The sequence below is a fragment of the Gordionus sp. m RMFG-2023 genome, chromosome 1, assembly GCF_954871325.1.
Source record: "Gordionus sp. m RMFG-2023 chromosome 1, tfGorSpeb1-WG-v2, whole genome shotgun sequence".
NCBI classification, from domain to species: Eukaryota; Metazoa; Nematomorpha; class Gordioida; order Chordodea; family Parachordodidae; genus Gordionus; species Gordionus sp. m RMFG-2023.
Genome location: NC_088775.1, coordinates 61,969,359 through 61,993,092, shown reverse-complemented (window position 1 = coordinate 61,993,092; position 23,734 = coordinate 61,969,359). Strand labels below are relative to the sequence as shown.

The following is a 23,734-nucleotide window of genomic DNA, read 5'->3' as shown; positions in this document are numbered from 1 at the left end:
CTTCAACTCACACTTTCCATCATCCGACCCTAATCGCGATAAAATATCCGGCAAACAATTTTCTTTGCCACGACGATAACGAATTTCCACATTAAAACTGCCCACCAGCAACAACCACCGTTCCACCCGGGGAACATCATCATCTCTCGGTTGTCTTTTCGAAATAAGTGAATTAACGGTTTGTGATCAGTAAAAATTACAAATCTTTTACCAATCAAATATTCACGGCATTTTGTCAAACCGAAAATCATTGCCAGGGCCTCCTGTTCAATCACAGAATACCTGGTCTCCACTTCACGAAAAACACGCGAGAAAAATATAATATGTCTTTCCAAGCCCTCCACTAAATGCAACAACGCCCCTCCAACCCCTTTACTCGAGGCATACACCGCCAAAATGATCTCCCAGTCGTTATTAAAACACACTAAAATTGGCTCTTTTCCAATCTTTTCCTTTAAAACTTCGAAAGCTAATTGCTGTTCACTCTTCCACTCAAAATGAGTTCCCTTCTTCAGTAATTCATATAACGGTGCGCCAACTTGGCGAAATCCTCCACAAAACGATGATAATAATTTACCATTCCCAGGAACGACTGTACCTCCATCTTATTATTCGGCTGCTTCATATTTGTTATATTTTTCAAATTTTTATCAAGGGGTTTCACCTCAATACCATTTATGCGATGACCTAAATACTCTACCTCCGTTACGCCCAGAACGCTTTTCTCCTTACTAGCTCTCAATCCTTTTTCACAAATTCTCCTAAACACTTCTTCCAAACGTTGATTATGCTGCTCCGGCGTCACGCCGGTAATTAACACGTCATCCATATAATAAAATACTCCTTCCAATCCTTGAAAAACTGACGCCATGGTCCGTTGAAAAATCGGCGCCGATACACTCAACCCAAACGGTAATCTACAAAAAGCAAATAACCCCTTTGGCGTCGTTATCGTCAATAATTTACGAATTTTTTCCTTCAATGGTAACTGTAAATACGCTGAAGAAAAATTAAACTTTGAAAAATATTTAGCCCCCTTTAACTGAGCCAAAATCTCTTCAATCCGAGGCAACGGATATTTTACCTCCACTACCCATCGATTTACCGTGACCCTGAAATCCGCACAAAGTCTCAATTTATCATTTGCCTTCCTGACTGGTACTAACGGGGTTGCCCATTCGCTATATCCCACAGGAATAATAATGCCGTCCTTTACCCATCTATCTAATTCCTCATCGATCTCCTTCCTCCATTCGAAAGGAACTCGCCGACAAGCTAAAAAGATCGGTGAAAAACCCTCCCTAAGTTGAACATCAACTTGATAATCATTCAAACAACCTAATTTTTCATCAAAAATGATGCCATACTGCCTCACTAAAACGGGAATAACTTGAATAACTTTACTCCAGTCCTCTTTTTCCCCGACCATAATTTGCTTCTCATTTATCTCATCATTAAAATCCAACTTACTCGGTTTCTCCATCATCTCCTCCGAAATTTCACAATTCCAATAATTATTAGGAGGACCAATCTTGGTAATCCTATCCCAACCCATAACCGTCTCAACATTTTCCTTTACTACCCATAAATCAAGAAAAAACATAGTATCCTTAAGATTAACTCCCAATTTGGTCTTTCCCAACACAGCGACTTCCCACCCATCAAATTGCCTGACGCAAATAGCCTCTTTTTCAATTTTACCCCCAGGCCAATACTTATAAAAATTCTCCTCCTACATTAAAGAAATACTAGCCCCGGTGTCAAATAGCATCTCTATATTCCTATGGTCAATTTTCAAACTAACCCTCGGACACAAACATGGTCTATCTAATCTTTCCGTCATTAAAATATCATATGTTTTAATCGGAGAATCAGCGTTTATTTTATATAAATTAATTGCCATTCACATTGCTCCCTAAATTCAACTCGGAATTTAAATTCTTATTACTGACAATTACATTTCTTTTAACAAGATTTGTGGGACATCTTTCCCAAATAAAATTTCTAACATCTCTTCTAAGAGAATAACGAACAATATTCCTCGGATATTGTTCCCACTTAAATCGACTAACCTCCCTCTCAGGGAAATTACGAGAATGATTTCTTATTTTTATTCTATCATTCCCATTATCTCGACTAACAATATTAAATGTTTTATTATACAAATTTTTCCGAACTCTCGGAGCCCCGACTCCTATATGATTCACCTTGCAATCATATAGTCAACACAAATTCTGAGATACCTTCATGCAGTCCACAGCTACATGTCTCGGCCTTTTACATTTAAAACATAATCTGGCCCCGTTTAAACTAACCATCTTTACATTAGCATTTCCTACTTCAGATTTCTTTAACGGAAATCCATCTTTAAACCTATGCTCTGGGACCACGCAGGTATCCCTTTTATGTCCTCTCCATCCGCAACGATGGCAAATGATCATTTCCACGAATCTTTTATTTCCTGGCAATTCCTTATTTTCCTCGTAAATTAAATTTTTTATTGATATTTCTATCACCCACCTGGCTCTTAACCGGATTTTTGCTCTCCTTTATCAACGCATTGATGGCTTCTTTCATTTCTTTTATTTCCAGGAGGATCCTAACTGACCTCTCCCCAACATTTTCAGCCTTGATTTCCTCTAAAACATCTTTTAGATTACTTTCCAAGTCTGCTATTTTCTTCCCATATATATCCGATATTAAATTAAAATACCTTTCCGCCATTTTTTCTCTATAAACATCTGACACCGCAGTGTCCTTCTTCCAACTGCAATACATGCCTGCCAGTACCGCAGTACCCCTTTTTATCAAATATTTCAATATAATACTCAATAAATACATCATTACCAATATCCCAATAGTAATCACCTGCTTACCTAAATCCAATTCATTAAAGTTCTTATACAAAATTTTATAACCCAAATCCTTATAAAAGAGAACCTTATCCCCAAAACTATGCTCCCCACTATGCCTAAAAAAATAAACCATTTGCTCATAAATTTTTTAATTAATATTATCGCCCAATTAATTTAAATTAAATAAAAATGTTTATATAAAAAGAATATACAGATATTATTACAAAAAAAAAATCCCAATGAAATCCGTATTTAGTGTTAGTACTACTGCGTTGCCAAAAATTTATCAGATAAAATATATATCAATAAAAATTTTGTTTTACCTTTAAAACCGAATCACTCTAACTCTTCCGATCTTCGTCACGAGCACCACTAAAAAATACCAGACAGAAATAGAAATCCTCGAAACCAAAAAAACTACTGTCAAAAAAAAAACTATACGAAACTACAAAAATCAGATAGCAGAAACGAAATTATCTAAAAAACAATATAAAATAATGAAGAATAAACTATACCTTTTTAATTGAAAGGCCATAAAAAATTTGGCTAGATTGAATCAGATATTTAGTTATATCTTCTTCTTCTGTGAATATCCTTTTTTTATTATTTTGTCCTACACTAGTAAGTATGCCACTTTCTTGATATCTCTTATAATATCTCATAAAGTTTGATCTAGGAATACCTAAAATAAAAATGTCAAGTAAAATATATAATTATTTAATCATAAGTTTAACATTTAAGAACATAAAATTTAAAAATGATAATCTCTTTACCATTACCATTTAGATTTTATTAGCATATTCTCTATTATTAAATATTGCTAAAATTTGATTTTAATATTTAAGAATTACATAAAATTAATACAATAATACTATACTTCATCTTATTTGTAATCAATCTAAAATATAAGATTATTTACAAATTACATTTAATAAAAATATTTACATAATTTCTATTATTAAATATTGCTAAAAATTGATTTTATTGTTTAAAAATTACATAAAATTAATACAATAATACTATATTTCACCTAAATTGTAATCAATCTAAAATATAAGATCATTTATAAATTACATTTAATAAAAATATTTACATAATTTCTATTATTAAATATTGCTAAAAATTGATTATATTGTTTAAAAATTACATAAAATTATTGTGATTATATCTTAAAAATAAGACAGATAATGTAGATAAATTTACCTGTAAGTTGGCTAGTCTTCCTTGTTGATTTACAATTTTCATATACCCTAATAGCCTAATTACAATTATAATATTAATTCATTAAATTTTTATATACTTCTAAATAATTATCAATATTAAATGATTCTCCTATATTAATTTTTTTGGATTTATATTTTCGCACCATATCGAATAATGTAATAATTGCTAAAAAAAATTATTGAAATGGATTGACATGTATGGTTTAGCAAGCCCCGCTAGCTCTAAATTTACTAATCATGATTGAAATACTATATAGACATAATAAATATTCATAAAACTTTCCCAAATTATAGAAGAATGTTTAAACTTTGCTATAAAATTTAATTTATATATAAATGAATATTAATTTTAATAAAAATTAAAATTCTGTCATGTAAAAATCTTTAGAAAATTTCATCAAAATTTTATTTCTTAAATAAAATTTTTAATAATAAATCATTTCAAAAGATTTTTTGTCTATAGATGTAAACTAATAAAATCTATATTAGGATAAAATTTTAACCTTCTAGTTTTTATAATTTTAAAATAATATTAAATGGTTAGTCAAGCCCCACGGATTACCTAACCCCAGTCTCCCCTATTACTTCCGAATCTCGGTTAAATGGGTTAGCTCTGTTGAATATCCACAGATATTTGGTTCCCACGACAAACGAAATTCTTGATGAATTGGTAAAAAAAAATCACATTATAATTATAGTATTTAATAAAAATTTTTGTATAATATTGTATTTGATAAGAAGTTTAAAAAAAACTTGTTTTTTAAATTATTTTCTAGCCAATATTTTATACACACTACTATTGGTATTTTCAATAAAAAAAATATATTCTATGAGAATTTAAGCTAGTTTTTAAAGCAAATTTTATAAAAAAAATGACATTAAACTTTATTTCAACTTTACATTTAAAAAAACTTTATTAAATATAATATACCTAACTTAAAATAATAAAAAATAGGCTTGTAATATCCATAAGCATGAATTGGTAAATAATAGTTAAAAATAGAAATATAATTATTATTAAATTATGAATAATTTATTAGAATAGCTAAAACATAAGACCAGGCCGAAGGCCAGTGAAAAGCTGGCCGAAGGCCAGGTAAAAGAGGTTTGGGGCGAAGCCCCAAATAAATTACCCCCCCCCCCCCCCCCATAAGAAAATCCTGGATACGCCACTGCTCTGATCTTATAGGTAAATGTAAAGCAGCATATCTCCTGCACTTTCTTTTTATTAGATGGTGTTGGATGGTTGAGCTCTGCTGATAAACTGTCCACAATCACTTTTGATAGCATACCAGCCCTTCTAAAGTTTTTCAAAGTGATACAAGGTCGGACTTTGTAAAGTTTATCGAAATCAGAAGATTCGCATTGAGGAACCAAAGTATAGGGTTTCCTATTCAAAAAAGGAAAAGTCCCAATTAAAAAAGGAAGGGTTTCAATTATAAAAGAAAAAGGTCCGATCAAAAAATGAAAATTCCCATTCAAAAAAGGAAAATCGTTATTTTTATTTTTTTTCTTCGCAATTTTTTTAAAATTTTTATTATTCCTTCTTATTTTATTTCTAACTTTTTGCGATTTCTTTACTTTATTTTTCTTACTATCTTTTCTCAATTTATTTTTCTTCTCATTTTTGATAATTCTTTTATCTTTTTAAAAATAATTTATAAATCTTCCTTTATTTTTCTTTACCTCTCTGCTCCATTTTTTTAAACAATTCTTTACTTTTTTTTCATCAAACATAAGATTTATGTTGACTTTTTATGATTCTTTCTCCTTATATTGTAATCTTTTACATACATTTCTAACCTTTTCAATCTCTTTAAGTCATTTTTAATCTTTATTTTTCTGATCTATTCTAAAAAAAAAATTCTCCTCATTTTGATAAATTCCTTTTGTAATTATTTTTAATTTTCACTTAATTTTTATTTCTCAATTGCAGACAATAAAATTTTAAAAATAAGAATTTAAAAATTATTATATTTTATTAATTTACATATCGTTAAGTATTACAGTTCAAACTTATTTAATTTTAAAAAGGTATATTATAACTAGCATTGTTAAAATAGCACGCTACTTTTTTCAGTAGCGGTAGTTTTAGCTGGCTACTTTTTTTAGAAAATAGCGATAGCGGTAGCTCGCTACTAATTTTTTTAATTTTACATAATAAATACATCTAAAAATTATTAAAATATATTTTTTATTAAATCTAAAATTATAATCCTTTTATTTAATTTAATTTTGAAATTTAATTTATATTTAAAAATATACATTATAAATCTAGTTAGCATTATAAATCTAGTTATTAAAAATGTGTGAGATTGTTGAAGATAGCGAAATTTCTTTGAAAAATGAGAAAAATATAGATTATCCTTTCCCAAAATTCAAAAAATACTTTAATCTTGAAGAAAAAATTACTACTGGATATCGGTTTCAATGCAAGAAAATTTTGCCAACCACAGAGTCTATGCTAAAAGGCATTGAGAAAAGGTCAAAACTTATTTTTATTTTCTATTACACAATTATATATTTATTGCTTGATTAGCCATAATTTAAATTGGCTTAATTTACAACACAATCTATAATAATATATAATATTAATATTAATATAAAATTCAAAATTAATATATTAATAATTACCTTGTGTATAATAATTATATTTTTAAAATCTTTATTTACCATAATTTAATGCTATTTTAATATTTTTTTATAAATGAATCTAAATCTCAGATAAATTTAAATTTTGAAAATTAAAAAGGTATTCTTCTTATTTTATAATTAATACAATCGCTTTATATAAATTAGATTTCCAAATCTGTATGATGATGATAATGTAATAGCTGCTATCGTTCATCCTAGTTTCAAGTTAAATTGGCCATATATTAATTTGACTGAATCTAAAGGGCAACTTGCTAGGCTGATGGTAACGTTAAAAAATGTCATGCCTAACCACGATATAATACTATAGAAAGATGGAAACCGCGGCCTTCCATAGATGATTTTTTTAAAATAATAATATTATTGAACCTCTAGATGCTTTTTTTAAATCTAAAAATACTCATTTAAATATCTTTGATGATTTTTTTCATATAAAAAGTGTGTTTATTAAATTTAATACTGCGTTGCCCTCAAGTGCTAGTGCTGAACGATTATTTAGTATGGCAAAGCTTATATTTTCTGATCGTCGCTCTAGACTTGAGGATGACAGTACCGAAATGTTATTATTATTAAAGTGCAATATTAAATAAATTATATATATATATATATATGTAACAAATTATAGTCATGTTTTTATACCAATATTTTATTTGTGGAAATAAAGTTATGTAAAAAATATTTTAAAAAAAAATCAAAATCGCGTAAAAAGTATAGCGCGCTACTTTTAAAATTAGCGTTTAACAACACTGATTATAACCAAACGATTAATTTAATTTAGCAATTGTAATTAAATAATTTGATATGTAAAAAATTCTAATATAAAAAAATTATCTGCCAAAAATTTAGTGAAAATTAAATATCATTCCTAAAAAGAATTATCAAAAATGCAGAGTTGTTAAAGTAGACCGCTAATTAGCGCCCTAACTTTTTTGGTAGCTATAGCTAATAGCGGCTACTTTTTTTGTAATAATTTAATTTTTTAGCGCGCTACTTTTTTTGAAAGTAGCTAAGCACTACTTTTAAAAAATATAATGAAGGTAAGTATAAACATAAAAATTTAAATATAATATCATAATTAATTATAATTATATTATTTATTATTTAATTTAAAAAAAAAAAATTTAAAATTAAAATATAATTTCAATTTGTAATTTATATTTTCATTTGTATTATAAACCTAAATCACGTGTTAATAATTTAAAATGTCATGGCCTATGGATATCCAAATCGTTGAAAGTGATTCAGACAATGATATTAATGAAATGGAAGATACCAAGGGAAGAAAATGTTTTTAATAGCTATAATACAAATTCCCCATTCCCTAGATTTGAAAATTTTTTTAAATAAATATATAACCAAAACTGGTTTCAAATTTATTTGTTTAAAATGTAAAAAAAAATATTTTCCCAAATCAATCCAGTAGCTATAACCTCAAGAAACACCTAAAGGTAAATTGTCATTTTTACATTCTAATAATATTTATTTTATAAGACTGTTCATGAGTTTTAAGGAAATGGAAAATAATTTTGGTATAGGCGACTCTACATCCAAAAAGACTAATTCAATTCAAACCAAATTAATTAATAATCCAAATGACAATATTTCTCAGAAATTGGCTGATAAAATTATTGTTGATTTTATAATTAATACAGTTCAGCCAATGTCCTTAGTTGATAATCCATCATTTACCATGATGATTAAAACTCTATCCCCCTGGTACAACAATTTTATGCCCCCAGACACTAATGAATAAAATACCAGATAACTTTAAAACGATGAAAGATGATCTAATAGTAGAGTTATCAGAGATATCTGTCCTATCTTCAGGATAATTAGATATAATCATAGTTTATAAATACATATCTTATATTATAACACGTCAATTATAATCACGTGATGTTTTTTTTATATAACATAGGAAAAGGATATTAATAAATAATTAAGTTTTGAATAAAAAAATTACGAAAACGCAGTTTTAATTAATTTTATAGATATGACATTTTGAAGATTTTATTTTGTGTGGAAAGTATTGATAAAGAAATCATTCGTGTAATTTTAGTGTGTTTAATTAATTATATATTATAGCTATGAAGAAAAAATTTCCTAAATCTTGGAAGGACAATTCAATGGCTGGCCATGACTGGTATTTAGGATTTATGTCAAGAAATCCTACTCTCTCCTTAAGATCCCCTGAAGCTACAAGTATGGCTAGGGCAACTGGATTAATGAAGAAAATGTTCTATACTTTTTTTATTTATATAAAAGTTTATTAAATGATTTGTTAAATAAATGTTTACATTTAATATTTAGGAATATTAGATGAACATAAATTAGAATGTATGGCAATTTACAACATGGATGAAACTGGACTTACCACAGTTCAAACCCCATCCGAGATTATTGCACAAAAGGGTCAAAAACAGGTAGTATCTATTACTTCCGCAGAAAGGAGTACCTTAATAACATTAGCGCTTACTGTAAATGCAATTGGTCATACAATTCCTACAATGTTTCTTTTTCCCAGAAAAAAATATTATGACTATTTTGTTAGAGATGGTCCATCTGGCTCTATAGGGGTATCAAATGGTTCTGGATGTATGCAAGAGGAGGATTTTATTATTTTTTTGAAGCACTTTTCTAAACACACTCGGTGTACTCCAAAGTCCAAAGTTTTATTAATCCTTGACAATCATATATCACACCACTCCTATTCAGCTGTCAAATTTTGTATAGATACGGGAATAATTCTATTATCTTTGCCACCCATTGCACCCATAAATTACAGCATCTTGATCGGTCTGTTTTTGGGCCTCTCAAAAAATATTACAATAATGCACTTCATAAATTATTTACAATTTATGATATTCCATCAGTTATTAAGGATGTCTTGCCTTTAGCAGCATCACCTCTCAATATTGTGGAATATATCCACTGAATACAGATATATTCAATAAAGAAGATTATGTAGCCTCAGTTTATGGAGATTCTATATGTGAACTTCCAAAAAACCCATTATTAGAATCAAGCTCAGTATCTTTGGTATTAAAAGATATTTTAAATACTAACAGAAACTTAGATATATGTAATGATACTCCATCTACGTCTTATGTTCATTTAGATAATATTCCTGGACCATCGTGCAATTTATCAATATCCTTGCCTCATCCCAAAAAGGAAAGAGTCAAGAGAGTTAAAAGGAGAGCTTAGATATTTACATCATCTCCTTATAAAAAGAAATTAATTGAGAAAGAAAAGAAAATAATGGAAAAAGAAAATATTAACAAGAGAAAAATAGTGAAAAAAATTATTCACAAAGATATTTGTGTTTGTTGTAAGCTGGAATATATCAAACATCATAATGGTGAAGAGTGGTACCAGTGCAGAATGTGCCACGAATGGGCACATGGTACATGTCCTAATTTTGATAAATTTTTTATATGTCCAAAATGTGTATTAAATTAACCAAAATTAAGTTTCAATTTTTATATATAATAAGCTTCAATTTATATGTATTATGATATTTTTAACAATAAAAGAATAAAATTATAGTATATGTATCATTATTAATAAATAAAAATATATTTCAATTTATTATGGCCTAAAAAAACCATTGGTTTAGGAAGCCCCTTGAAGTGGTTTGCCTCACCCCGCTATTGGGGCTTGTTGGGCAAATTTACGACTTTTACAAAAAATAAAATTTCAAAAAAATGATTATATTCTAGAATTTTTTTATAAGGCACCTTTATAGAGTATAGTTTTAGGTATCTAATCATATATTGCTTTTTATATTATCTAAAAAAACCCAGGAGCTATAAATAATTTTGTAAAAATCGGTTCACCTAACCCCAGTCTCCCCTACTTCATAAATATCAACCTTCTTAAGTTGGAAAGTCCTTTCATTCGTACATGTTATAATAGGCAAACATGGTAGAATATAAAACAACTTCAAAATATTAGTAATTTGAGTCAAGGTTTCTTTACACCGATTGAGCGCATCAATAGCATGCTCAGGTAAAATAGCTAAACGTAGTAGGGGAGACTGGGGTTAGGTGAACCGATTTTTACAAAATTAACTTAAAATGATATTTATGAAAACAATCAAATTTGCCATGGGGGATTTCCCCTTCCCCCCTATTGGTTATGCAAATGTGATCAGAGCAAAGGAAAAGATATTCTCATTGTTCAACAGTTATCGATGAACATCGTTCAGATATGCTCTTTGTGATGAGGCGTTATATCTTTCATAAAGTCTAAATTGTTTTAAACCATATCATGAATAATAAATCATAAATATGTTTATATGGACAGTGGTATAGCAAATGTCCCACTTTAATTTTTTTAATATATTATGAAATATTTTTTATTTTTAAAAATAAAATTATAACAAAATTATATGAGATTTTTGCTATACATTTTCATTATTTTAAATAAAAAAATTATCTTGCAGAATTGGATTTTTTAGTCATAAATTTCTGTGCATGAAAGGGTTAAAAGACTATAAAGAAACGGGTTCTAAAATGGAACAAAAATTTTTATTCTGGTCTCTGGGTCACTGTTCATATTTTATAGCTCAATTTTTTTTATTACACTAAACTAATAAAAGGCTAAAACCGCTCAAAAACGTTTGATCGACTCTATTAAGCTCATGGAAGAAAGGCATTGCCTCGTCAAGGAAAAGGTTTTTTCATTTTAAATATTATCCTATTCACAATATGATGTTTGATTTAAATTTGACATAAACATTTCTTTAAATTTGACAATAATTTTTATATTTAAAAAGAATATAAATATGATAATATAAATCTAATTTAAAAAGTTTATAATTATAATAATAAACAAAAAAACAAATTATAACATTAATAAATGAAAAATTTTACAAAAAAAACGAATCCATGCCATTTCTATGACGGAAGTTTAAAAATAGAAAATTGCCGATTCAAGAATGCAACATGTTTCAAGTGCAGCAGAATCGGCCACATTGCTCGTTTATGTAGGAAAGAGACAATTAATTTTTTTAGATCATGCAACAAAAGTTATAATTCAGAATTTTGGGTAGATGTGAAATAAATTATTATAGATGGAATTGGATACATAAGCTAGGATAAATATAATAAATGAACTAGATTGGATAGAAACTAAATCATTCTTTGTTAACAACTTACATGTGAAAAATAAAAGGTATAGGGTATGAATCAATTAATTAACGCTACTTTTCAAAAGTAACATGCTATATCTACGACTCTAAAATAGTAGCGGCGGTACTGACTACCTACTTTAGCATGTCTATTTTAGTAGCTACCTTAATTATGTCGAAAAAATTTCCCTATAAAATATTGCAGCCCCAATTATATATTTTTTCTATAATTGTAAATAAAATCTTTATTAAAATTTGAAATATAATAACACATAATAAAGATTTTTATAATAAAATATTATATAATTTTAATTGATAAATTTTGTAGCTTTTTGAACAATTTCTTAAAGTTTGCATCTAGGAACGAACATCTTTTTTCACCAAAAATATTCTTTGCTGGACTAAATAATCTCTAAACTGGAGAACAATATTGGATAGAGAGAAGTATTGTATTTTATGAAGAGTGTTTTTTAAAGATGGAACTCTTTAAACACTGTGAAATCTGATATGAATGCAAAAAATTTTAATCAATAATATTTATATCATTATTTTTACTATCCTCTATACAAGCACCATATCCCACAAACGTAAACCAATTACAGTTTTTTTTAGGTTTGGCAACGTACTCATCAAAATTCATTTCAAATTTTTCCATACATGGCTAAACCATGATACAAATTATTAGAAAAGGCAGTAAATTGTAGATGAACATGGGACAAAGAAGAAGAGACCGATTGCATTTGCGTTAGGAATGTTAAATGAGATTATAGTCAAATAGGGAGAAAAGCCCTCGCCATCATATTTTGAAATACCAAATTCATAGAATTTATATATAAGTAAAAGTTCACGTTATTAACAAATCGCAAGCTACCGATAAGTTTATTTCAGCCGAGGAAAGATGTACCCACAACATCCACTGCCAAATTGCAGAATGGGCTTTGCCGTCCTATTAGAGGTATGAAAATGAAATAGGATCAAAATCAAAATAGCAGACAGAATGTAACATCTCGATTGCCAATGCAAGGAAATAAAATTTCAAAATATGAAAATCTCGATTTAATACAAACGATTGAAAATGCGAACGAAATCGAAAAAGGGCAGTTTAATAAACTCGCTATAGCCCAGTCTAAAAGAAAAAAGGGAGAAAATTAAAACAGAGGTTGTCTATTGCGGAAAACAAAAATGTTACCACAAGAATACCGAAATAGCGTGTTAGATATAACATACGGTGATGGTAAAAATGAAAATGCTAACAAGGTAATACCTGTGATTGCCTAATATAAACAAGATATAGAGACATGGGTGGAAAAATGTAGCAAATGCAACCAAGGACTTCAATTCATGGCTGGCCAACACTACCATAGGCATGGCACTAATGGCACATTGATTATATTAAACCTTTTCAAAATCATATCATTATTTTTTATATTTTTGTTTAAAAAATTTAATATTCACTTTAACCTTTTTTTCTGAAGATTCTTTCATTATCCTTCCTTCTTTCATTCTTTTTACCATTAATTTTGATTGTTGTATTCATTGATTAGGAACTTTCTCTCAACTCCTCAAATATCAACACCGCTATTACCTATATCGGCATAGTCTGTGGGTACCTTTTCAAGCGCACTACCGGGAAATTTAAATCTTGGAACCGACGCTGGTTCCTCATCAAAGATAACCAGCTTGTTTATTGCAGGCGAACGGAAAATCATCCCCAATCTACTGTTACCCCTAACCATTTTTCTCATGGCAATTCTAATAGTGAAAGCAATGATTACGATAAAACGGGCGGAAGGAATAACGAGATCGAGAATTCTAATTGGCATCAATCGAGCTACAAGGTAATGGAACCGGATTTAAGACTTTGTTCGGTCAAGCCCGCGACCGACCTCGTGGATAGACGTTTTTGTTTTGAAGTTATATCGCCTCTCAAGTTATATAGTTTATTCATTCAAGACATTTTTAGGGGGGAAGGAAAGGAGAAGAAAAGAAAAACTGGAAAAAAACAATAGAAACCATAAACTAATTATTTTAGCTATTCTTATTGTTTTTTTTTCTTCAAGTAATTTAATTTATTAAAAAGTTTCAAATTATTTGTTAACTGACGTTGGTCAGGTCCTTAAAAATGAATCTAGATAGATAAAGATTCTTTATAAAAAATTTATCTATTCTTTCTGCCAAGTATTATAAAGTTAATAAATAAGGAAGTCAAGATAATCCATTGGTTAACAAAGAATCAATATCATCGCTTTTCAACCCAACTCCCAACAATAATAGATGAAATGGAGAGATTTGTAATCAATCAGCAGATGTATATAGAGAAATACCATGTATATGTTGTTTGTTTCAACGAGTTGAAAGATAAATTCCTAATAAATTTCATCACTATGATTTATTTCCCCAACTATCCAAAAATTTTTCATTTTTTTTTAAAATTTTCGGAAACATTAGCAAACACGATATTTCGACGACTATAATAATATATTCTTACGATATTTTATATAAATATTTAACAACTAGAGACATCACTATAAAATAAATTTTTGAAAATACAATAGACAGACATTACAAATATTATTTATTTTATACCAATTATTGTGAAAGGACAAAATATTCACGATATAAATTCCACCCTTTAAAATAAGATATGATGATTATTTTCTACAATAATTAATATAAACATGGACATAGTCACAAAATTGAATTATTTAATATACAATAGTAAGGTTTGTATGCCTAAATATATTAATATTAGTTGAAACATAAAGATAGGAAAGAAAAACAACAAAGTTAACTCAAGAATGAAAAATCATCAAAAGTAAATATTTAATTTTTTAAACACAAATATAAAAGTATCTGTATTATTTGTCAGATACAAGATTCTTTTGAAAATAAAATAGTATCTTAGATATCTATAAAAATTTCAAGAAGAATAGAGCGCAAGATACAAAAATCTTATATATTAGATACAAGAATTCGCGGTACTTTCCAACTCGGCTAACTAATATATATTCTTATTTAAAGTCAATTAAAAATTTCCATTTTATTTGAACCATCAAACATGTAATCTTCATTTATTTTATTTCTCCTATATTCCTCTCTAAGATTTTGTTTTTTAGTTATTATAATTTAAATAAATTAAAAAATTTTAATGAATTTTTTAATGTAATCAATATCCTTTTCAAACTATTTAGTGTTTTTTTTAACTTAATTCATTCATAAATTCCACTGATCTTCCAGCCCAATTTTACTACCCTCAAAATTTCATTCATTCAATATGTTTCTTAAAATCCTCTCTCACTAAATTCATAATATGCGAGATAAGTAGACTTAAATAAATACATTTATATACAAAAATAATAATACCCAAGGAGTCATATATTGCAAGCCGATTCAGAATCCCTCTGCCAATTTTGGATAAGCGCTCTTCAATCTGGAATTAGCAGTGCCTACGTATAATATATTCATAATTATTATATTATAACAACTCAGATAACTTTATATGGATTTGCTAAGCATCTATAATTTTTTTTATCCATCGTATTTGAAATAAGCCATTTTCCAATTAATCAAAAATCTAAGGAGACTATTTGATTCTCTCTGTAAAGTTGTCACATTTGCATATTTATTTTTTCCCCTAATATTTAAAAAAGGAAGGTGTTAGAGGCAAAATGTCCAATGTCCATGCATATGGCTATTGGAGTAAAAATAAAGTTCTCCAATGTTTTGTATTTGCTTATCTTTTTTATTTTGGCTTGAGCGAGACAGTGCGTAGACAGAACGCCCTTCCCCCCTCCCCCCTTCCCATAAAAAAATAAAAATTTTATTAATTTATCAAATTGATAATATAAATGCCTAAAATATAAAAAACAACTATTTTTATGTTTTTAATTTATAAATAATAATTTGTTCAGTATTTGATTTTTTAATATTTTTTTAAATAAATTTTGAATTATCTTGCAAAAAACTTCTCTAGTTTGTCAATTTCATTATGAAGAAACAATCAATAATTTATTCTTATTTCAACAAATGTTAAGCACAGATATGCCACAATTTGACCATCTTTTTATGCCGCTATTAAATATAAAAGTATTAAAGCTACCTCACATTAAGTCTCATAGTTTAAAAGATGATAGGATATTTTTTAATGATAATAAGAGTAAAACTTATTTTAGATATTTCGTTTACTTAATTTTTTAATTGCTTTTTGTGCTTCTAGTATCTTCGTTTTATCTTGTTTAATGAGATTAAAATTACTTCATTTATTAAACAAACTGAAAAGAAAAAATAATATCTATGAAATTCATAGAATCATAAGATTCAAAAATATCTTCGGGGAAAGAAAAATCTTTTCAGACGAAATGATTTTTGAATCATTTAAAATCCGATATTTAAGATTGAACCTAAGACGTGCCGTAATTTTTATTTCGCTTATTACTAGTTTTTATTTATTAGCTGAAAAAACTGATCGACGAACTAATGAAATGAGTACTAATAATGCATTATAATTTTCCTTCTAGCATGATGCCAATTTTGGCTATTTTTAATTTTTATCAAAAATTATTCTCAGCAAATTAACTATTAGACAGAAATAAAATTTACTAATTAAGCTCTACTTAATGGTTTAGTATAAGTTTCTAAATTAGTGTTTAAAAAGCTTGGCTCACTTTACGCTTAAAGCTTGATGTCATAGTTTTCATTTTGTTTATAACTATTTCTTTTTGTGGTTCTCATATTAATCATTAATCGAAAGTACTAGCCAGGCATTAAATATTAGCGTACTCCAGATATGTAATTTTTTATATTTTCAATTTTAGCACGATATTTATTTTGGCAATTTTCCTTTTTCTTTATACTGTCTACCAAACGGATTAAATTAATATACAATTAGACTCTAAACATTGATAAAATTTACAGAATAAATGCTTTCAGTCACTTTTTAATCTTAAGGTTGGCCAAAATCTTGTTACCAATAATTTTTTCCTTTATACCGGTTAAAGTCAGGTACTGATAAAGTACAAAACATTGTCATATTTTAGAATTAGGGCTTGTTCAGCTAACTTAAAGACCACCTAAAATCAATAATATATATATGATTTTTTTTAGGGACACTGCCGAAGGCCGAGTAAAATGGGAGTTGGGGGCGAAGCCTCTCCAAATTTTTTTAAACCCACCCCGCCCCCTCCATTGGAAAATCCTGGCTACACCACTGAGTGAGTGTTGCTTGCTCTTGATAAGGTGGTAACATTGGTTGAATCCCGGATGAGAAGGATAGTTGTGAGGCCATCATCGAAGGTTGCAAGGTTCTAAAATATTAGGGATATCTGCTTTTTTTAGGGAATAGACTGAAAAGCTTATTGATGAATGGCGCTGTTGACTTAGTTAATACAATTTAATCCATGTCTATCCTTACCCTTAATGTTAACTAGTAAGTTACAATTCAGGCAACTATGAGATTGAACTATGTGGCATTCGAATCTATGACGTAGGGTAACTAATATCTGTTCATTAGTTTATAGATTCCGTTTTTTCTAGGCAAAGCTTTCAACCATTCATGTCCGTCTAATCATTATTTTGAAAGAGTTGGATGTCTTTAAGGAGGGAAGATATGGATAAAATGGTGTAAGTCTTTGAAATTATTGGTAAAAACATATTTTGTGATTTATTATATCGGGAAAAGCTGTATCTGTTAAATGTGGTGTTTATTGAAATAAATTAAAATTGAGAAAAATATAAAAAAAGATCCTTTTACAATACTATGTTTATATCAATGACATATATAATACCTAGACTGACGATTCATTCATTAAAAGTGTACATCAATGCAAATCAGCTGGAGACGCCATCTTGGTTACACTAATCATTATTAAAATTTTAAACGAGAGCCTAATTTATTCCTATATCTGATGCAAACTTTTTTAAAAATTACCGGATAATCGAGATAATAAGGAAGCAAGTTATCAATTTATTAGTAGTTTTTAACATGAGAATAATTACTATATGTGTTACCAATATGGCGGGTCCAGCTGATTTGCTTTTAACGACGCTTAAAAATGCATTTTAATGAATGAATCGTCAGTCTAGGTATTATATATGTCATTGGTTTATATATCGAAAGTACATTTGCGATAATCAAATTGTATCCTCAAACCAAAATAACAATATACAATTTATTTAGAGTTAATACATTACAGTTCTCCCTACTACAAATTAAATTCGTCATGATAACGTAGTGGGGGCTTCGAAACTCTTTATTTTAAAGGTTGTATTTTCATTATATTCTGCATTGTCCAAAACTTCAGTCATTGTTAAGGGTGCTTTAGCTTGTACATGAGCATCCTTTAGTTGGTCGGCATGCTTATTTTTTACAATACCCTCAGACGCAACTTGATAGTTTCCACTAAGCTAACGTCGTCCTGAGCGGCCTTCCAAACATCGTTTCGGCAGGGGTTTACCGGTAGTCGCATTTAAAATATTTCGAGTAATTAAAATATTCGCTAAATTCAACTGGTCCGGAGTTCCACATCTCCTTCCAGCATAGAAACGCGTCTTTATCTTGCTTATATAGCGCAGCCAAACCATTCGATTTTTGGCTAAGGGGTCGGTCTAAAATGTTTTATGTTGTTTTTAAAAAGAAACGTTTTGAATTCAGATCCAGTAAACTGAGTACTGTTATCTGAAAAAATGTAACGAGGTAACCCAAATCTAGTGAAATAATTACGCAGATTATTTATTGCACTCGTCGAATTAATATGTGGTGAAATTGCAACTTCAACCCATTTGGTGAAGGCGTCTACGCAAATTAACCTATATTTTCCAGATACGGGGCCTCTCAAATCTATATGTATTCTTCCCAAGGTCGGGTAAGAATGTTCCTATTGTATAATGACACTTCTCTGGCTCCCGGTCTTCCTTCCTGACAACTCTTGCAGCATTTAACGAAATCATAAACATCACGATCAAGATTTGATCAAAAAACATATTGTCTACATCATGATTTCAACTATCTTAGGATGTCCTTGATGAATAACATTAAAAACCTCCTTCTTTAGATTATCAGGGATAATAACCCTATCATTATAAAATAATAATCCTTTTTCAAACGAAATATTATCTTTAATTATAATAAATTTTTTTAAAATCTACGAATAATTATTAATTATCAATATACCAATGATTTTTAATTAATTTAATAATCTCTTTTAGATTGGTATCATTGCTCCTTTGCTGCGAGTGAAAGATAAATCTTCTATTAAATTAATTTTTAATTCTCTGATTTCATCTTCGATTTTTTTCATAACTTCATTGGTTTTTGTTCTCCCTACCCCCAAACAGGACAGAGCGTCGGCACATTTGTTTTGAATACCAGGTCTATGAATTATTTTATAATCATTTAATAGCTTCGTCGTCCACCATATTAAACGGTTATTTGTTATTTTATTTAAGTCTCTTTTATCTAAGATATATTTTTAAAGGTTTATGATCCGTTACCAAAATAAATGTCTTCCATAAATATTTTGATCAAACTTCTCTGGCGAACATGATCGCCGAAGCCTAACCATCAATGGTGGCATAATTCTTTTCAGCCGCCCAAAGTGTCTTCGATGCTTAAGAAATCGGTTTCTTCTGGCCATTAAGAAATAGGTGTGCAATAACAGCTCCTAGACCATCTTCGGAAGCGTCAAAAGAAATCACTACAGAAATATCGGCTGAAAGAGGAATTATTGTATCATCTTTTGATTATATATTTTAAGTTTATTAAATATTTTATATTCTTGAGCTGACCAAAACCAACTAACATTTTTACTCATTAGTAGGTGTAAAGGCGCACAAATAGAATATAAATTTTGTATAGAAACGATCTTTAACATTTGACGGTGTTTTACAATTTCTTATGTTTGTAATCTTATCTTCTGTGCGGTGAATTCCGAATTCGTCAATAACTTGACCCAAATAAGTAACTGACTTTTCTCCAATTTTAATTTCATCGGACGTCGTTGCTAGTCCAGCCTTATTAAATCTTCCTAATACTTCTTATAGATTAACTATATGATCAATTATTCTCGCCCGCAATTATTACGTCTTCTAAAAATACACTAACAATAGGAATTCCTTTTAATAGGTTTTGCATAAAGCGTTGAAATATTATTGGAGCGCTAGTCATCCCAAAAGGGATTCTTAGGTAAATAACCAACATGAGTCGAAATCACTAAAAGGTCCCTAATTCTGTACTAGCTCCGAATTGTAAAAATGCATCTCTTAAATCTATTGTCGAAATATTTTATAACCTGCCATCCTATTTGTCAGGTCGACGAAAGTTGGTACTAAATCGTTATCTATCGCTAAATATTTGTTATTGTTAAACGAAAATCTCCGCATATCCGCACGGCACCAGATTTATTTAAGATGATAACTGTTGGCTTAGGTGATTGGAACTGTTGTTGGATCTACCTTTTCAATTTCTAAAAGTCTGTCCAACTCAGCTTCAATGGTTTCGACGCGGAAATGAACTCTTCTTGCTGGTAAAGTTATCGGTAATGCGTTTTTGTATGTGGTTAACTGCTTGTTGGAGTTTAATTTCTCCTAATTTTTTTTAAAAAAACTTGTGGAAATTTCGATGCAATTGTATTTAAAGTTTGAACATTTATATTTATTTTATTTATCCGAACTTCTTATTTGCAAATTAAATAGAGACTCTTATCTGATGGAAGGATATTTAGTCCAAGCTGAATATGTTGTCAAATATTTTGACTAGAGATTCTTCAAATGATGTTTGATAAAGTGTTAATAAATTCAATGGTTTTGTAACCAGATAAAACTACTTTATTATAAGAAAACAAATTTCTGTCTTCGTTTTGTTTAGGATTAGACCTATGTTTTTTGAATTGGGTTTAAGAAAGTTCAAAACTTCGAATACTTTAGAAAAAGAACCACAAATTGTTCCATCGTCAAGGTACCAAATATTTAAATGAAATTTAGATTTAAGATCATGAGTGAGGTCATGAGTACCAAGACTGAATAAGAGAGCTTCAAGTGGTTTCCCTGTTGAATGCCTTCATTGAAGTCTTTTATATTTGTGCTGAATAAGAGGGAGTTATAATGTCTTAACACTTTTTTAAAATTTAGAGTAATCGGGGAATTTTTTATAGAAACATTTTAAAAAATGATTATGAAACAAAGCTGTTAAAAGCATTTTTGAAATCCAATTTGACAATTACACTATTGGGAGGAAGATCTTGTAGGTAAATTCGTACTGTATGTGATTTTATTTCGCATCCTCCTTTTATCCCAAAAACATATTTAAATTTAAGAATATAAAATTTTATTTAAAAGTTAAAATCATAAATATTAAATTATGTTATGAATTTTATTTATCCCTTAATAACATTATGGGTTTCTTTCATCGCCCTTAATTTTGTGTCATTTTTTAAAATCTTATAATGAGCGAATAAAATTACTTTTTATAAAATAAAATGGATTGCAAACAAAACTGTTTTTTAACACTTTTCTTTTCCTGTTAACTTTTCATTCAGTGACCTTTGATTTCATTAAAATAATATAATATTAACTGTACATTTAAGTTAATTCTATATTTTGCATGCATTTTTAGAACGAGCAATACCATGTCGAAGGTTCTGATTCATCGAAAATAGGGCCTTCTGCTTCTAGCTTAGATGCTTCTGAGATTAAAAATAACCAGCAATTTTCGAACGAATCCCTTGAATATTACCCCGGAAAAAAGGATCGTTTCAACGTGGAAAACTCTGGCCTTTGGCAAGCAGATACTTTCGATATCGATGTTGGTGCCATTTACGATTCGCGAAATTCGATATTAGAACGGGATCGAATTTATACTATGTAATATAATTATGGATTATTCCAAATAAATTAGTTGATGAATTTGAAATTTATATCTCAATATTGCCTTCCTTTTAAATCTGGGCAAAAAAATAAGGATGGATCATAAATCTTTTAATTGATTTAAATATTGTTCTATCTATTCCTTTTTTATAGCGATTTTATGATATTTTAGAAATCAACAAATTATTTAAAGATGATATAAAATAGAATAGAATGATTCATATTTACAAGATAAAGTTTTAATAAGTTATGTTAAAAAATAATAATTCAAACTTTAACACCCCTTTTTCTAATTATACCACATTTCGGCAGAGTGACTTTGGTACAAAAAAAATTTAGCGCGCGACCTCTAAAAAATGTAATTTTGATTAAATAATAAAATAAATAAAAAATAAGCGGTGAATCAAGTTTAAGGACAATCAAGGTTAGTGGTGTTGGACTCAGGGTTATGAGTAAAAAATAACTTAAGCATTCAATACTTAAGTAGTGTTTATAAGAATCATTCCAGAGTTTGATGCAACTAATCAATATTTATCAATGAATTAATATTTTTAGCCATCCCATATATAGCATATTAGACTTGGGCACCGATGAATATATGGGCAGCGGAGGCATTTTGTTAAAAAACAGCCGTTTATATCGATGGCAGCGCACCGAAATTTCTTACCTTGAAAATTTATTTTTATTAATTTTTTGCATAAAAACTAAAATAATAATTTATTTGAAATAACTTTTTCCAAATAAAATTTATTAATATAAAAATATTAGAAATTTAACAATTTTTATATTTAACATGTAAAAATTATTTTGTTTGAATTTGAGCGCATAATTAAGAATTTCCTGAATTTAAAGTAAACAGCGACTGAAAAAACACTCTTACTGGGTATGCTTATAGCCGGGGCACAATATTTTTTTGGCTATAAGTGGAAGTATTTAAGAAAGATTTAAATTTATTTTTTCAAAAGTCTAGAACTATCTACCGGTGAAGATATCAGAAAATAATAAGTAATTTTTGTTCCTCTTTCAGTTTATCTTTTTTATCTGATTGGAATGAATGTTTATCCACTAATTTTTATATAAATTAGTTTCAGACGAAACATATCTCGCATTTTACTTGTTCCATAGCTTTAGGGCAACAATTCTCTCACATAATAACGTAAATATTGAGCAGGAGTGCAACTTTTTTTAAAATAATTACACGTTATTTAACTTGAAAAATAGTCTGATAGTGAGGTCAATGCCATGTAAAATATAAACTATATAAATAATAATACTAATATCTAAATATCCGTTATTGGAAATCTATAACCCAATTTAAAATTCTATTCCAATATCTTCGGTAACATTAATACCTAGCCCTAAGCATCTCATATATGCTAAAAGCATTGGGGGAGGGAAGCAAAGTTGTTTTTTTGTTAATTTCTTTTATATTATTACTACAATCCTTGTGGAAAATGAATATTTTAATGTAAATTTTTCAATAATACAATTATCTAAATATAATCTGCCAATATTATTTGGAAATTAGGGCTAGGAAACAATATTATAAACCAGGGTTTCGAACCGTTAAGTATAGGGTTCGGTTTCTTCCGATTTAAAATTTTCCTGTTTTTATAGATTTGATTTTTTTTATTTTTGAAAAAAAATAATCATATAATTTAATGAAAATAATAAAAATAATTTAATGCAGTTTTAGTTAACTTATTTAAAATGAAGATTTATTGAAAGATTTTTTATTATTTTAAGATTAAAAAAACAGATCTTAGAGAATATTGGAATTATACTTAAATTAAAAGCAAGTATTATTATAAAAACATATTAATCATTAATATATATAAAAATAAACTTGTTATTTAACTAAAAATAGTTTTGTTTGATAACTGTTTTAAGATTATTTCTTATCAAATTAATTAGGAATTTGCCTAATATCTATTAAATTGAGTATATAAAGTAAAAACAATAAACTTGCTACTGATTGATATGAAGATAAGCGATTTAATTGTTTAAAAATT

General features: G+C 28.4%; 1 protein-coding gene across 5 annotated transcripts in view; it reads left to right on the top strand.

Annotated features, from left to right (window-relative positions):
• LOC135930975 (arf-GAP with coiled-coil, ANK repeat and PH domain-containing protein 1-like) overlaps positions 1–23,734 on the top strand; it is an 89,460-nt gene that overhangs the window by 41,605 nt on the left and 24,121 nt on the right. For all 5 annotated transcript variants that reach the window (XM_065467795.1, XM_065467794.1, XM_065467798.1 and 2 more), the window contains 4 exons: positions 11,334–11,408; positions 13,409–13,794; positions 15,233–15,314; positions 21,472–21,719. In XM_065467795.1, coding sequence (XP_065323867.1) covers positions 11,334–11,408; positions 13,409–13,794; positions 15,233–15,314; positions 21,472–21,719 — 791 coding nt within the window. The remainder of the gene's footprint in view (positions 1–11,333; positions 11,409–13,408; positions 13,795–15,232; positions 15,315–21,471; positions 21,720–23,734) is intronic.